Here is a 13,774-nt window from a genome sequence, read left to right as displayed (position 1 = left end):
ATGGAGCCCAACAGGGGGCTCAATCCCATGAACCTCGTGATCATGATCTGAACTGAAATCAAGAGTCAGATGCTCAACTGACCAAACCACCCAGGCACCCCTCAAATATATATTTTCATTTTAAAAATTTAAAATTTACTCCACCTATGATGTATTTCTGTTCAGTAGGATATAGAGATCTCTTCTTTCCCTATGAAAAACAAATTTGTTCTAACAGTTTATACCAGTCTTTCCTTTCCCACTGACTTATAAAGGCACTTTCTAAAATTCTCAAACCACAGTTTTCCCCCTATTCTGAGGTCAAGTATCTGGTCTAATCCCAGCCATGCCACCTACAGCAGGTTGGTCAGCTTCTCTGTACTTCCGTCAGTCATCTCTAAAATAACAATAACAGATGTCAGGGGTGCTGTACATATTAAAGGAGCTAATAATTATAAAGACTATGGTGTTTACTGTTGGCTTTGTTAGTAAGCTTTATTGATACTGTTACATGTTTTTATATTCATACTGATAGGCCACGTCTTTGACTTAGGGAGCCACCAGACACTTAGCAGTCCTTTTACAATTGCTATTTAAGTATTCTGATTCGCAAGGAACATGTAGCTCAGACTCCAATGGGATATTTTTTAGAAGGAATCCTGAACTCTGAGATCTTACCTAAGAAGAGAAGAGTTTCCACTGTGAAGAAAAACATGATCCCCTTCAAATTCTCCACATTGGAATAGAATTGTCAAGCACAATTTCCATTATATTATCATTCTCTCTCCCAACTAGCTAAACTGTTTAGAAATAAAGTAATAAGGGGAGCCTGGCTGGCTCAGTTGCTGGAGTGTGAGACTCTTGGTCTTGGAGTTATGTGTTCCTGCCCCACATTGGGTCTAGAGATAGTTTAAAAATAAAATCTTGAAAGAAAGAAAGAAAGAAAGAAAGAAAGAAAGAAAGAAAGAAAGAAAGAAAGAAAGAAAGAAAGAAAGAAAGAGGGAGGGAGGAAGGAAGGAAGGAAGAAAGGGAAAAGAAAAAGAGAAGAAAAAAAAGAAAAGGAACATTTATTTAATTAGGAGTTTTAAGATTTCAACCTTGGATGTCCCTGAGAGGGTAAATGTTGTTTGTCTGCCCCTTTGCTTTCAACTCACTGACCAGGACAATAAGAATAATATTGTTGTCCTGCTGACCCCAGGTTGGCTTGGATTCCATAATAAACCCTATTTTTGGAGTGTACCATCCATCAGTACAACCATGTTCTTTTTTCCCACTATAGTCTGGGTGATTCATTTGGACTTAGTAAATGCTTTTGGAAAGAGGAGTGTTTAACATGTGCATAGAGAGTTTTTGCTAGCAGTAACTCCAGGAACAAGGACAGTAATGGCCAAGAGAGCCTAGTTAAAAATCCCTAGAGATTTTAGATTTGTGGCTTTGAAGGGTACTTCAGACTCTGGAGTGGATGAAATAATGATGATTATGAGAGCAAACATGCTTATCATATTTATAAATTTAATGGTTTATGTATCTCATCAACTCTATCCCCTCAGATTATTAACCAGAATCTGACATTCATTTCCAAATTTCCAGGAGAGAAACTATTTAGCCAGGTTGGACCAGACACTGCTCTCTGATCCAATTAGCCATTGGATCACAGGGCCACAGAGCAAAGTGCCCCACCAACACCCACAGATCGGCTACAATATAAAAGAAATGTGGGGAAAAGCAGAATTATCCAAGAGGCAAATTTCAGTCCAAAAGAAGGAAGGATGTTCAAACCACTGATGTTCTATATTTCAAATGGACTGATTCTGAGCTGGACATCCCAGAGGGTGATGGTCCATTGAGATAGATCTGAAGGCATGGCTACTTTGTGATAAAGATCATAAGGAGGAATAGATTACCCCCCGTAATGATAACTGTACAAGAAAATGGCATCTGTAATCCTTTTTTTGAACGATGAATATCAGATTGCTAGTGAAAATGTACAATTTTGTTTTTCTTTGGGTATTCATATCATAAAAATATTTTTATATCTGAGGGCTCCTATTCAGAATAGCAGCTGTTGTTGTTGTTAAGTAGGCTCCATGCCCAACGTGGGGCTTGAACTCATGACCAGAGACCAAGAGTTGCATGCTCTACGAACTGAGTCAGCCAGACACACTTCCTTTTTTTTTTTTTTCATTTTTGTTGACTTTTTAACTCATTTTTGAGAGACAGAGACAGAGCACAAGGGTGGGTGGAGCAGAGAGAGAGACACAGAATATGAAGCAGGCTCCAGGCTCTGAGCTGTCAGCACAGATTCCAATGCGGGGCTAGAACCCACAAACCATGAGATCATGACCTGAGCCAAAGTCGGATGCTTAACCAATGGAGCCACCCAGGCACCCCCCTATTTGTTTGTTTTAATTAGCATTGCTTTGCCTGTTTCCTGGCAGAATTATCAGCTACATGGATGCAGGAAACCAAACAGGTGTCTCAGAATTCTCTCCTTGGGACTCTACTCTTTGGGCTGTTCTTGTCCATATACCTGGTCACCATGCTTGGGAACCTACTTATTCTGGCCATCAGCTCTTATTAGGACCTCCACATGTCCATGTAGTTCATTCTCTTCCACTTGTCTTTTTCGATACTTGTTTCAATTCCACCATGCTGGTGAACATCCATACAGAGAACAAAGCCATCACCCATGCAGGTTGCATCACTCAGATGTATTTCTTGTATAGTGTTTGGGTATTTGGACTTTTTCCTCCAGACCATAATGGCCTAGTACCAGTTTGTGGCCATCTGCCACCTCCTTCACAACACAGTCATCATTTGTATGATCTGTAGTTAGCCAATTTTTGTCTGACTATACATGGCAAAACTGTACCAAATGGTAGGCATTCAAATATTTGTCAAATGAATTAAACCAAATTTTAACACCTTAAAAAAAATTTTTTTTTATTTTGGAGAGTGCAAGTGTGGAAGGGGGCAGAGAGAGAGAGAGAGAGCACAAGAGAGAGAATCTTAAGCAGACACTATGCTCAGCGTGGAGCCAATGCAGGGCTCAGTTCCAGGATCCTGGGATCATGACCTGAGCTGTCAAGAGACAGATGCAAAATTGACCTAGCTACCTAGACGTCCCTGAACCACCTTTTTTGAAATAAATGTGGAATAATAGGTTTTAACCATAGACTCATAGAGGTAGAAAAGAACTTTGTGTCATTCATTTCACTTCATATTTTTTTAAATTTTATTAATTTTTTAAAGTTTATGTCTTTATTTTGAGAGAGAGAGAAAATAGGGTAGGGACACAGAGAGAGGCAGGAAGGAGAGAGAGAATCCCAAGCAGGCTGGGCATTGTCAGTGCAGAGCCTGACACAGGCTCAAACTCATCAACTGTGAGATCATGAGCTGGGATGAAATTAAGAGTCGGACGTTTTTTTTTTTTGTTTTTTGTTTTTTGTTTTTTTTTTTTTTGAGAGAGAGAGAGAGAGAGAGAGAGAGAGAGAGAGAGACAGAGTGTGAGCAGGGGAGGGGCAGAGAGAGAGAGAGGGAGACACAGAATCCGAAGCAGGCTGAAAGCACAGAGCCTGATGCGGGGCTTGAACTCACAAGCTGTGAGATCATGACCTAAGCCAAAGTCAGCCGCTTAACTGACTGAGCCACCCAGGCACCCCAAGAGTCGGACATTTAACTGACTGAGCCACCCAGGTGTCCCCCCCCCCCCACACTATGTTTTTTAAACGAGAGGATGGATTTCCTTGAACAAGGGTGAATTCCCAGTAATGGATCCATTGATGCCAAGGACTGTTTGGGGAAGATCAGAGTTCTCTCTGGCAATAAATGTGTCATTAGTCTTTTTTTTTTTAATTTAAATATTTTTTAATTTTTTTAACCTTTTCTGTATAATTAATATACAGTGCTATGTTAATCTCGGGTGTACAATAGAATGATTTGACAATTCTTTACATTACTCAGTGTTCTTCGTGACAAGTGTACTCCTAATCCCCTTCACCTATTTCCCCCATCCCCCCACCACCTTCCCTCTGGCAACCACCAGTTTGTTCTCTATAGTTAGGAGTCTGGCTTTTTGCCTCTTTTTTTCTTTGTTTTGTTTCTCAAATTCCACATAGGAGTGAAATCACACGGTATTTGTCTTTTCTGATTGACGTATTTTATTTATTTCATGTCTAGATCCATCCATGTTGTTGTAAATGGCAAGATTTTATTCTTTTTTATGGTGTAGTAATAGAATTACCATATGATTCACTAATTCTGCAACTGTGTATCTACCCAAAGAATACAAAAACACTAATTCAAAGAGATATGTGCCACCATGGGTATTGCAGATTTATTTACAATAGCCAAGACGGAAGTAACCCAAGTGTCCATCAATAGATGAATGGATAAAGATGTATATACATATATATATATATATATATATATATATATACACACACACACACATATACATATATATACACACATACACACGCAATGGAATATTAATCAGTCATAAAAAAGAATGAAATCATGCCATTAATCTTTGTAGTAGCCCTTCACATCCTTATTGGAAGCTCATTTCTTCTTTAATACTTGCTATGGATTGAATGTCTGTCCCCCCAAATTCCTATGTTGAAACCCTACCCCCCAGTGTGATGGTATTAGGAGGTGGAGCCTTGGAAGATCATTAGGATTAGAAGAGGTCATAGAGATAAAATCTTCACGAATGCAACTAATATCCCTATCAGAGTTGCAAGAGGATTTGCTTCTTCTCTCTGCCTTATGTGGACACAATGAGAAGCCAGCTATGTGCAACCCAGAAAAGGGGTCTCGCCAGAACCTGATTGTGTTGGCTCCCTTCTCTCAGAGACTTCTAACCTCCAGAATTGTGAGAAATATTTTTGTTGTTGTTGTTTAGAGCCACGCAGTTTATATTTTATTATAGCAGCTCAAACGGACTATGACATCACTGTTCAAGTAGATGAAAGAATTTGTATAATCCATCTATTTTTTAATGTTTATTTATTTTTGAGAGAGAGAGAGAGAGAGCACAAGCAGAGGAGGGGTAGAAAGAGGGAGGGAGACAGAGAATCTGAAGCAGGCTCCAGGCTCTGAGCTGTCAGCATGGAGCCTGATGCGGGGCTTGAAATTATGAACCATGAGATCACGACCTGAGCAAAAGTTGGATGCTCAACAATCTGAGCCACCCAGGTGCCCCTAATCCATCTAGTTTTAGATACAATTTCCCACATGACCAATATTCTCTCTATATACTCCAATTTGTCAACTTTCCTGTTGTCAAAATCTACTCCAGATTTTCTCTATAATGATTGTTTGATATGAATAATTTGAGCCTTATCATCCTGCTTTAAAATAATTGTTTGGGGCACCTGGGTGGCTCAGTTGGTTAAGCATGCAACTCTTGGTTTGGCTCAGGTCATGATCTCATGGTTTTCTTGGTTTGAGCACCACATTGGACTCTGCACTGGTAGTGCAGAGCCTGCTTGGGATTCTCTCTCTCTCTCCCTCTCTCTCTCTGAGCCTCCCCCAATCACATTGTCTCTGTTTCTTTCCAAAGGAGTAAATAAACTTTTAAAAAAAGTAAAATAAAATAATTATTTGTCTAATGAGTATGTTCAGGGTTCAAAAATTCAAAAGTTTTGAAAGTTTATTTTTAAAAAGTTTTGAAGTAAAACACCTATCTCATGGCTATTAAGGAAGGAAGGAGGGATAGAGGGAGGGAGGGAGGAAGGGAGGGAGAAAGGGAGAGGAAGAAGAAGGGAGGGAAGAAGGGAGGGGAAGAATGAGTGAGGGAGGAAGCAAAGAAGGAAGGAAGGGAGAGGGGAGGAACGGAGGAAGGGAGGAAGGAAGAGAGGAAGGGAGGGAAAAAACATTGAGTTTGTTGTTGGAAAGATTCAGTTTCACGTCCCTCACAGATAATTTCCACTTGGCAGTGGCATGGGTTGATCTTGTGTTCTGTCTTAGTGGCAGTAGTTGGGGAGAGAATTGGGTTACAGAGGAGTAGTTCCAAGATATGATAGTATGCTTAGCTCAGCCCCAGTGTGAGCTCCCACTTCCTAAAGACAATTCTTCCCAACTACTGACCCTCATGCCTCACAAATAAATTCTCATGGACACTACACGTTGTTGCAAGTCACTATCCAAATGGTGATGATGTGGACGGTAAGCCTGTGTTGGGTCACCCACTAGTCCCTTCAGAATGAAGGGTTCCTCTCCAGGTTCAGGGAGTGCAGCCATCTGACAGCAGCCCTCAGCCTTCAGCCCTCTTAGAGAATTGCTCTCAGCTGAAGGAAGCTGCTGCAGTTCCCCAAGTTCCCACCACAAAGGTCTCTTGCTGTGGGAGCATAACTGCCTGACAGCCATCTGTAGCCACCACTGTCTTTGCTCCGAGGATGCTGTTGGGCTGCTCCCATCCACTGACTGAGCACAGTAGGGTACCAGTGCATGTCCATTGCCATGCTCACACAATGACATTGGTGACCAGGTTCAATCAACCCTGCCAAGATAGTGACTCCTTCTCCTGGCATGAGGGACCTCAGGTGCCAGGTAGTCAGATAGCTTCAGGTCCAATGGGACTCCTGCCATGTCTCTGGAAGTGCTACCCTTTTAGGTGTCAAGACCTTTAAACTTGCTGATGGCAGAGTTGAGGAGACCTGAAGCAAATACTGCCTAGGTTGCTCACTGGGAGTGACATTACACAGGGCTGCTTCTACTAACAAGCCTGATTTCTGAACCCATGTATCCCACGTATTGGAGATATAGAGCACATCATGATCGTCATTGACTTAGAGTGTATATGCATCCTGTGAAGTGTGTAGCCAGGACGTGTTGTGGATTCAAATACCTGCACTGAATATGACCGGTCTCTTTCAAGTTACAACTGCTGCATATTTTCCATTAAGCAAAAATTTTGTCAACTAACCATACTCCATGATTTCTTTATGCAATATTTTACCTCTATCTCACCTTCCCTGACAAACTTAATAGGTGATTTATACTGGCACCTCTATTTCCTCAATACTCCTCAAGCTTCTCTACATGGATGGTTTGTGCCCCTATCCCTCACTTCAGAGGTAAAAAATGGAGCCCTATCTAACATCAACAAAGGCTTCCATGTCACTAGCAAATGTCAAGGGATATTTTCACTCCTCATTTCCTTAGTCCTTTCTTTTTTTTTTTTTAATGTTTATTTTATTTTTGAGACAGAGAGAGACAGAGCATGAACAGGGGAGGGTCAGAGAGAGAGGGAGACACAGATTCCGAAACAGGCTCCAGGCTCTGAGCCATCAGCACAGAGCCCAACGCAGGGCTTGAACTCACGGACCATGAGCTCATGATCTGAGCCGAAGTCGGACGCTTAACCGGCTGAGCCACCCAGGCGCCCCTCCTTAGTCCTTTCAACAGTCAAAATCGTTAATCACTCTGCTTTTCTTCAGAAAGAATCTGTTTGTCCCCATGACACTCAGCCACAAGTGATCTTTGAAATCTCTAAAGAGTCTTTAAAGGATGAACATCACAGAATGTTCATTCCTGGTTTTGGTTCTTGCAGGAATGAAACGTTCCTTAGGGGATACATTGTCATTTCAGTCAAACCAAACACAAGAGAATTTCTCCTTGGAGAAAATGCCTTCAGCTTTGCCCATTGTTGCCTATATTAAACACGACATTGTCTGATTTTTTTCCATTCTTTTATTTTTGTATCCCAAGGGAACTGAATTGTTTGGAGAGAGGAAAGTCAGTAGAACAATTTATTTAATGAGCAGCTCTAAGAACTCCATCTTTGAGATGATAATAACATATCCCTGCTGTCCCTGTCCTATAATTCTCTGATACCAGCCTAGGGGAAAACCTAAATGAGCTACTTCTGGACACACTGCAGAGAAAAGAAAGCTTCAGTGATAACCATCACAGAGGGTAGGATCATTGCTTTCCAGTAAGGGCTGGAGGAGTATGAAGAAAAGGGACGAGAAAGTGGATGCTGGCTTTACCTCTAGAATAATGAGACTGGAGCAGCCCCATATTTAATTAGTCAACAAAGCTGAAGTCATTGTAGTTTGAAGGTGCTTTACTTGCTACTTAAACCAGTCTTTTCCAGCTCTTGCTAGTCTCCTTACCTCTCTCAGAATCTAGAGCCTCTTCCAGTAAGAGATATTTTCTAGTGAGTTTCCTCCTCTTCTCTATTCTTTCCCATAAATAGTAGGCTCCTGTTTGATTTCCTGCCCCATCATTTATTTCTTAACTACTCACTGAAGATCTATTAAGCCCAAGATATTGCCTATTTTGTTTCCCATGTGATTGGATTTTTTGATAATATTCTCTGTTTTTGCTGGCAGATTCGACTTACTTAGAGCACTTAATAGTATTGTTGTGTTTACCTTTAGTGTCCACAGTGTATTTACAAGTAACATCATTGTTTCTGACATTTGGTTCTCAGGCTAATTTCCTTTTTTCATCAGCCTTTTTAAATGTTCATGAGAATATGGACTGCCTTAGCCTTTTTTTTTTTTTTTCAACGTTTTTTATTTATTTTTGGGACAGAGAGAGAGAGAGACAGAGCACGAACGGGGGAGGGGCAGAGAGAGAGGGAGACACAGAATCGGAAACAGGCTCCAGGCTCCGAGCCATCAGCCCAGAGCCTGACGCGGGGCTCGAACTCACGGACTGCGAGATGGTGACCTGGCTGAAGTCGGACGCTTAACCAACTGCGCCACCCAGGTGCCCCTGCCTTAGCCTTTTCATGAATTTAACACAAATGTTTTAGTGTTTGAATGGAGGGACCCTGTTGGCTACAGTTTTAAACAGCTGTCCTCTATTGGGTTAAGAAATTGTTCTTAGATTCCTCCTTTGGTGAGAGGCTGTGTCCTGGCTGCCAACCATGAAAATAGCTGCTACATTTCCTCAAATTTATTTTCTATGGCGATTATGGTTATAATTCCTCTTAATTTCCCTGTATTTGTGATGAATTGTTTTTTCAAACATCCTAGCATTAAACCATCTTTCCATTCCTAGAATAGGTATGACTTGTTCATGGTGTATTACCCTTTTAAATAGATATGAATGCACTGTATTTACTCAGCTATTCTATTGTGTATCTACATTCAGGTATATGATGAATTTGCACTATTCATTATATTATTATATTATTTTTCTGCATTATTGTTGATGCTTTTGGTCTCAATCTTTATTACACATCTAACATTTGCATGTATTGAACACCTGCTATATGCAGACACATTGTAAGTCCCTGCAAAGACAAGTGAGCAGAAACATCTTAATTTCTGACCCGCTTAAATATATATATATATATATATATATATATATATATATATATATATATATATAATTATTAACATGATGGCCACAATAAGGAATCATACAGGATGCTTTCTCCACATGTGCTCCTCACACACTCTGTCCCTCCTGACCCTCACTGTCTGCCCTCCATCTTACTGACTTCTCAAATCCTTTCCATTACCAACCTCACCCAACCACGGAGAAAGTGCAAATTCTATTCTTTCCACCTCAAATTTGTGGCCTTACCTAATTTCCCTTTTAACATTTACCCATCTTTCCTCTTGCAGCTCAGATATTCATATTTCAGAGAAGTCTTTCCTACCCATCTCCTGGGGTAAATTGGTCCCCAAAAATTCTGTTTTCCTTTTAACTAAAATTTTTTAATTAAAAAAATTTTAATGTTGATTTAATTTTTTGAAAGAGAGACAGAGCACGAGCGGGGGAAAGACAGAGAGAGAGGGAGACACAGAATCTGAAGAAGGCTCTAGGCTCTGAGCTGTCAGCACAGACAGCCGATGTGCTCACGAACCTGGAAATCCTGACCTGAGGCAAAGTCAGATTCTCAACTGACTGAGCCACCCAGACATCCCTGTTTTCCTTTTAATTAATTAACATTCTATAGACACTAATAATATTGAAATTTTTTCTATCACAGAGGAAATAAACATATATTTTCAATTTTTAGGATGCTTCAATTTATAGAAGCTTTGAATATTTTTCAATCAATCAATAAATCAATCATTTTTGGCAATTAACTCCTCTGATCTTAATACAACACAGCTCACTTGTGAGCATGTACACAGGAGCACACACACTCACACATGCTTTGTATTTCATTTTAGTGGTTTTGTGATTTCCACCCCCCCTTATTTATGTAGTCCATATGTTTTACCTCCCTTGTGGTGGAATCCACCTGGCAGGTGATATCTGAAAGAGGGAGGTATAGAGTCTTCATTAACTAGAAGTGCTACATGGTGGTCAGCAGAACTACCAGACCTGATGTGCTTATCATGATCAGAATTCTGGGGGACCTTGGTGGCTCAGTCAGTTAAGCTATCTGACTCTTGATTTCAGCTCAGGTCATGATCTCATGGTTCATGAGTGCCAGTCCCCAAAAGACTGCACTGACCATGTAAAACCTGCTTGGGATTCTCCCTCTCCCTTTTCCAGGCGTGTGCTCTCTCTCCCTTAAAATAAGTAAATAAACTTAAAAAAAATTTTTTTTAATGATTAGAATTCCATCTTTGATGGCTGCCCAGTCTGAGTAGAATATTGATAAATGATAACCATAAATGACAAAGTTCTTGTGATACTAAGAACAGAAGCTCATATTTGTCAAGTGTCCACTGTATGTCACAAAAACCACAATAGAAACATAACATGCATTATCTTGTTTAATTCACTGACCAGGCTTGTAAAGCAGGGAAATTTACTACTCTCATTGTAAACTGAGGTATCTGTAGTCTCATGATTTTAATTAACTCTGTCAAGGTCACACCGAAAGTAGACTGGTGCACCAAAGTTTTATTCTAGAAGGTCTGACTCAAGATTCCTTTTTTAAAATCATAGGTCTATAATGATTTTTATGACAGTTATATATCAACAAACAATTGTCATAAAAGGAATAGATTAATAAAAAATAGTTATCATTTTTGACATCCTACTGTGCACAAAAGCATTTTGAATCATCATAAAGAAAGTAATAGCAGTAACCACATTTTTAGGGAAAAAAAGAGTTAACTGTGACAATAACAGGACACATCAGGTCACAAAGTCAAGGGTGTTTGAGTTGAAAACCTATCTTAATCACTATTTTAGGGTTTTTAGAATAAGGGCAGTTATGGAGGTTATCAAAGAGAAGACCTTATTTGTCTTCAATGATTTTGGAAGATCATATCAAGGAAGAAATTGGTTTATATCCATAGATTTGAATAGAATTAGAACCAGTGAGTAGAAGATACAATGAGAAAGATTTCTGATAAGTTAAAGGTAGTCTGAATGATTGCATACATTTAAATGGATTTGGGCTATGACTTCAATGAGTGAATCACTAGATTTCGAAGGACTGATTGAGAGTGAAGGATACCCGTGTAGAATGGATGCAAAAAGGATATCCATGCAAAAAGGTGATGACTAGGAGGTGTCAGTTGACTCTTCACTGAAGGCTGCTTTTGCTTCCTTCTCCAGCAAACACACCAGATACATGGAAGCAGAAAACCAGACAGAAGTATCAGTATTCCTCCTCCGGGGTCTCTCAGATGATCCAGAACTGCAGCCTCTCCTCTTTGGCATGTTCCTATCTATGTATCTGGTCACTGTGCTTGGAAACCTGCTCATCATCCTGGCTGTCAGCTCTGACTCTCACCTCCACACCCCCATGTACTTCTTCCTCTCCAACCTGTCCTTTGTTGACATTTGTTTCATCTCCACCACTGTCCCAAAGATGCTGGTGAACATCCAGGAATGCAGCAAAGGCATTTCCTATATAGAATGCCTCATTCAAGTGTATTTTTTTATGATTTTTGCTGGAATGGACGATTTCCTCCTGACTGTGATGGCCTATGACCGGTTTGTGGCCATCTGCCACCCCCTACACTACACAGTCATCATGAACCCACGACTCTGTGTCCTCCTGGTTCTGAGTTGTTGGCTCACCCTTTTCTGGGTCTCCTTGATTCATATTCTACTGGTGAGGCGGCTGACCTTCTGTACAGGCACTGAAATTCCACATTTCTTCTGTGAACTGGCTCAGATTCTTAAGGCAGCCTGCTCTGACACCCTCATCAATAACATCTGCTTGTATGTTGCCACTGCACTGCTGTGTGTGTTTCCTCTCACTGGGATCCTCTTCTCATACTCTCAGATTGTCTCCTCCTTAATGAGGATGTCGTCCAGTGAGGGCAAGTATAAAGCATTTTCCACCTGTGGGTCTCACCTCTCTGTGGTCTGTCTGTTCTATGGGACAAGCCTGGGGGTCTACCTCACTTCTGCTGTGACCCATTCTTCCCAGAGAAGTTCGATTGCCTCAGTGATGTACACTGTGGTGACCCCCATGTTGAACCCCTTCATCTACAGCTTGAGGAACAAGGATGTGAAGGGGGCCCTGCAAAGATTCCTCAGCAGAGCAACCTCATGGCCATGATGGGCCACTAGCTTTGAAGCCACGTGGACATTGTAGGTCCCAAAAGCAAATGTGAGATTAAATCTGTCTCTTTTTCTCCTCTAATGAACATGTTTGATTTATTCTATTCCCAAAGCACCCATGACTTCCCTTCTATTTGTTTTTGTATTAGTCTCTTCTCAACAATTCCTCCATAAAACCTTTTGGGCTTTGCTTCTCCATATGCTGTCGATAAATTTCCATGTTTGATCAGCTTTCTTGCAGCCATTCTTAAGATTTCTAACTTTAGGCTTGAAGGACTTGTCATATCAAACGTTGCTGTGTTTGCCACAAGAATAATGCTCTAAAATGTTGATGTTCTTCACCTCAATTTTTTTTAGTGGTGAAAAAACTTATATTTAGCCAGCTGGACTTAGTTTATTTTTTTAATTTTTTTAATGTTTATTTATTTTTGAGAGACAGGGCACAAGCGGGGGAGGGGCAGAGAGAGAGGAAGACAGAATCTGACGCAGGCTCCAGGCACTGAGCTGACAGTACAGAGCCCAATGCATGGTTCTAACCCATGAACCATGAGCTCATGACCTGAGCTGAAGTCAGACGCTCAACCGAGCCACCCAGGTGTCCCAGCTGGACTTAGTTTAGAAAATCCCAATTTGTTGGCAACTGCAAAGTGTCATAGTCAGGAGCCAGTTGAACATATGCTTTCTTTTCTCCATTTGGCCTGATCAGAGTGTTGGCCCTGGCCACATCAATGTCATAGAGATTCTTCACAGCCTGTTTGTTCTGGTGTTCGTTGGCCTTGATATCCACAATGAACACAAGTGTGTTGTTGTCTTCTATTTTCTTCATGGCTGACTCAGTAGTCAGGGAAACTTGATGATGGCATAGTGTCAGCTTGTGTCTCCTGGGGGCTCTCTTCCAGGGATATTTGGGTTGCCTTAGGAGATTTAGTGTCTTGGGCGGTCAGAAAGTAAGTGACATGTGGATTTTTTTTTTTTTTATGACTGTGGACGCCTTTTATCACTGTTTTCTTGGCTTTCAAAACCTTTGCTTTGGCTTCGGCTCTGGGAACAGCAGGGGCTTCCTTCTTTGCCTTTGGCATCATCTTCATGAAAGGCTCTTCACCTTTTGTTTGTGTGCTTGTCTTCCCCACAAGAAATGGAATGAAATCCTGTGTGGTCATTCAAAAGTGCTTACCTTCTCAGAACTGTACTTTTTCCTTCGCATGTATGACTTTCTGTCATCTTGAAAACGTGTGTGGAGACGTTTCCTCTCATTCACCCCACTTTTCAAAAGAGGAGAATAAGATGGAATTGGGTAGAACCTGGCTAACTGACATGGAGTTTCCACCCTACTTTGTATAAGAATAGT

General features: G+C 40.8%; 1 protein-coding gene across 1 annotated transcript; it reads left to right on the top strand.

Moving 5' to 3' along the window:
• The first annotated feature begins 11,485 nt into the window (after positions 1 to 11,485).
• LOC131511065 (olfactory receptor 7D4-like) lies at positions 11,486 to 12,424 on the top strand. Its single transcript, XM_058728900.1, has one exon. The coding sequence runs from the start codon at positions 11,486 to 11,488 to the stop codon at positions 12,422 to 12,424; it is 939 nt and encodes a 312-aa protein (XP_058584883.1).
• The last annotated feature ends 1,350 nt before the right edge of the window (positions 12,425 to 13,774 follow it).

Source organism: Neofelis nebulosa, chromosome 4, assembly GCF_028018385.1.
Source record: "Neofelis nebulosa isolate mNeoNeb1 chromosome 4, mNeoNeb1.pri, whole genome shotgun sequence".
NCBI classification, from domain to species: domain Eukaryota; kingdom Metazoa; phylum Chordata; class Mammalia; order Carnivora; family Felidae; genus Neofelis; species Neofelis nebulosa.
The sequence above is the reverse complement of the archived record's forward strand: the minus strand, read 5'-3'. Positions and strand labels throughout refer to the sequence as shown.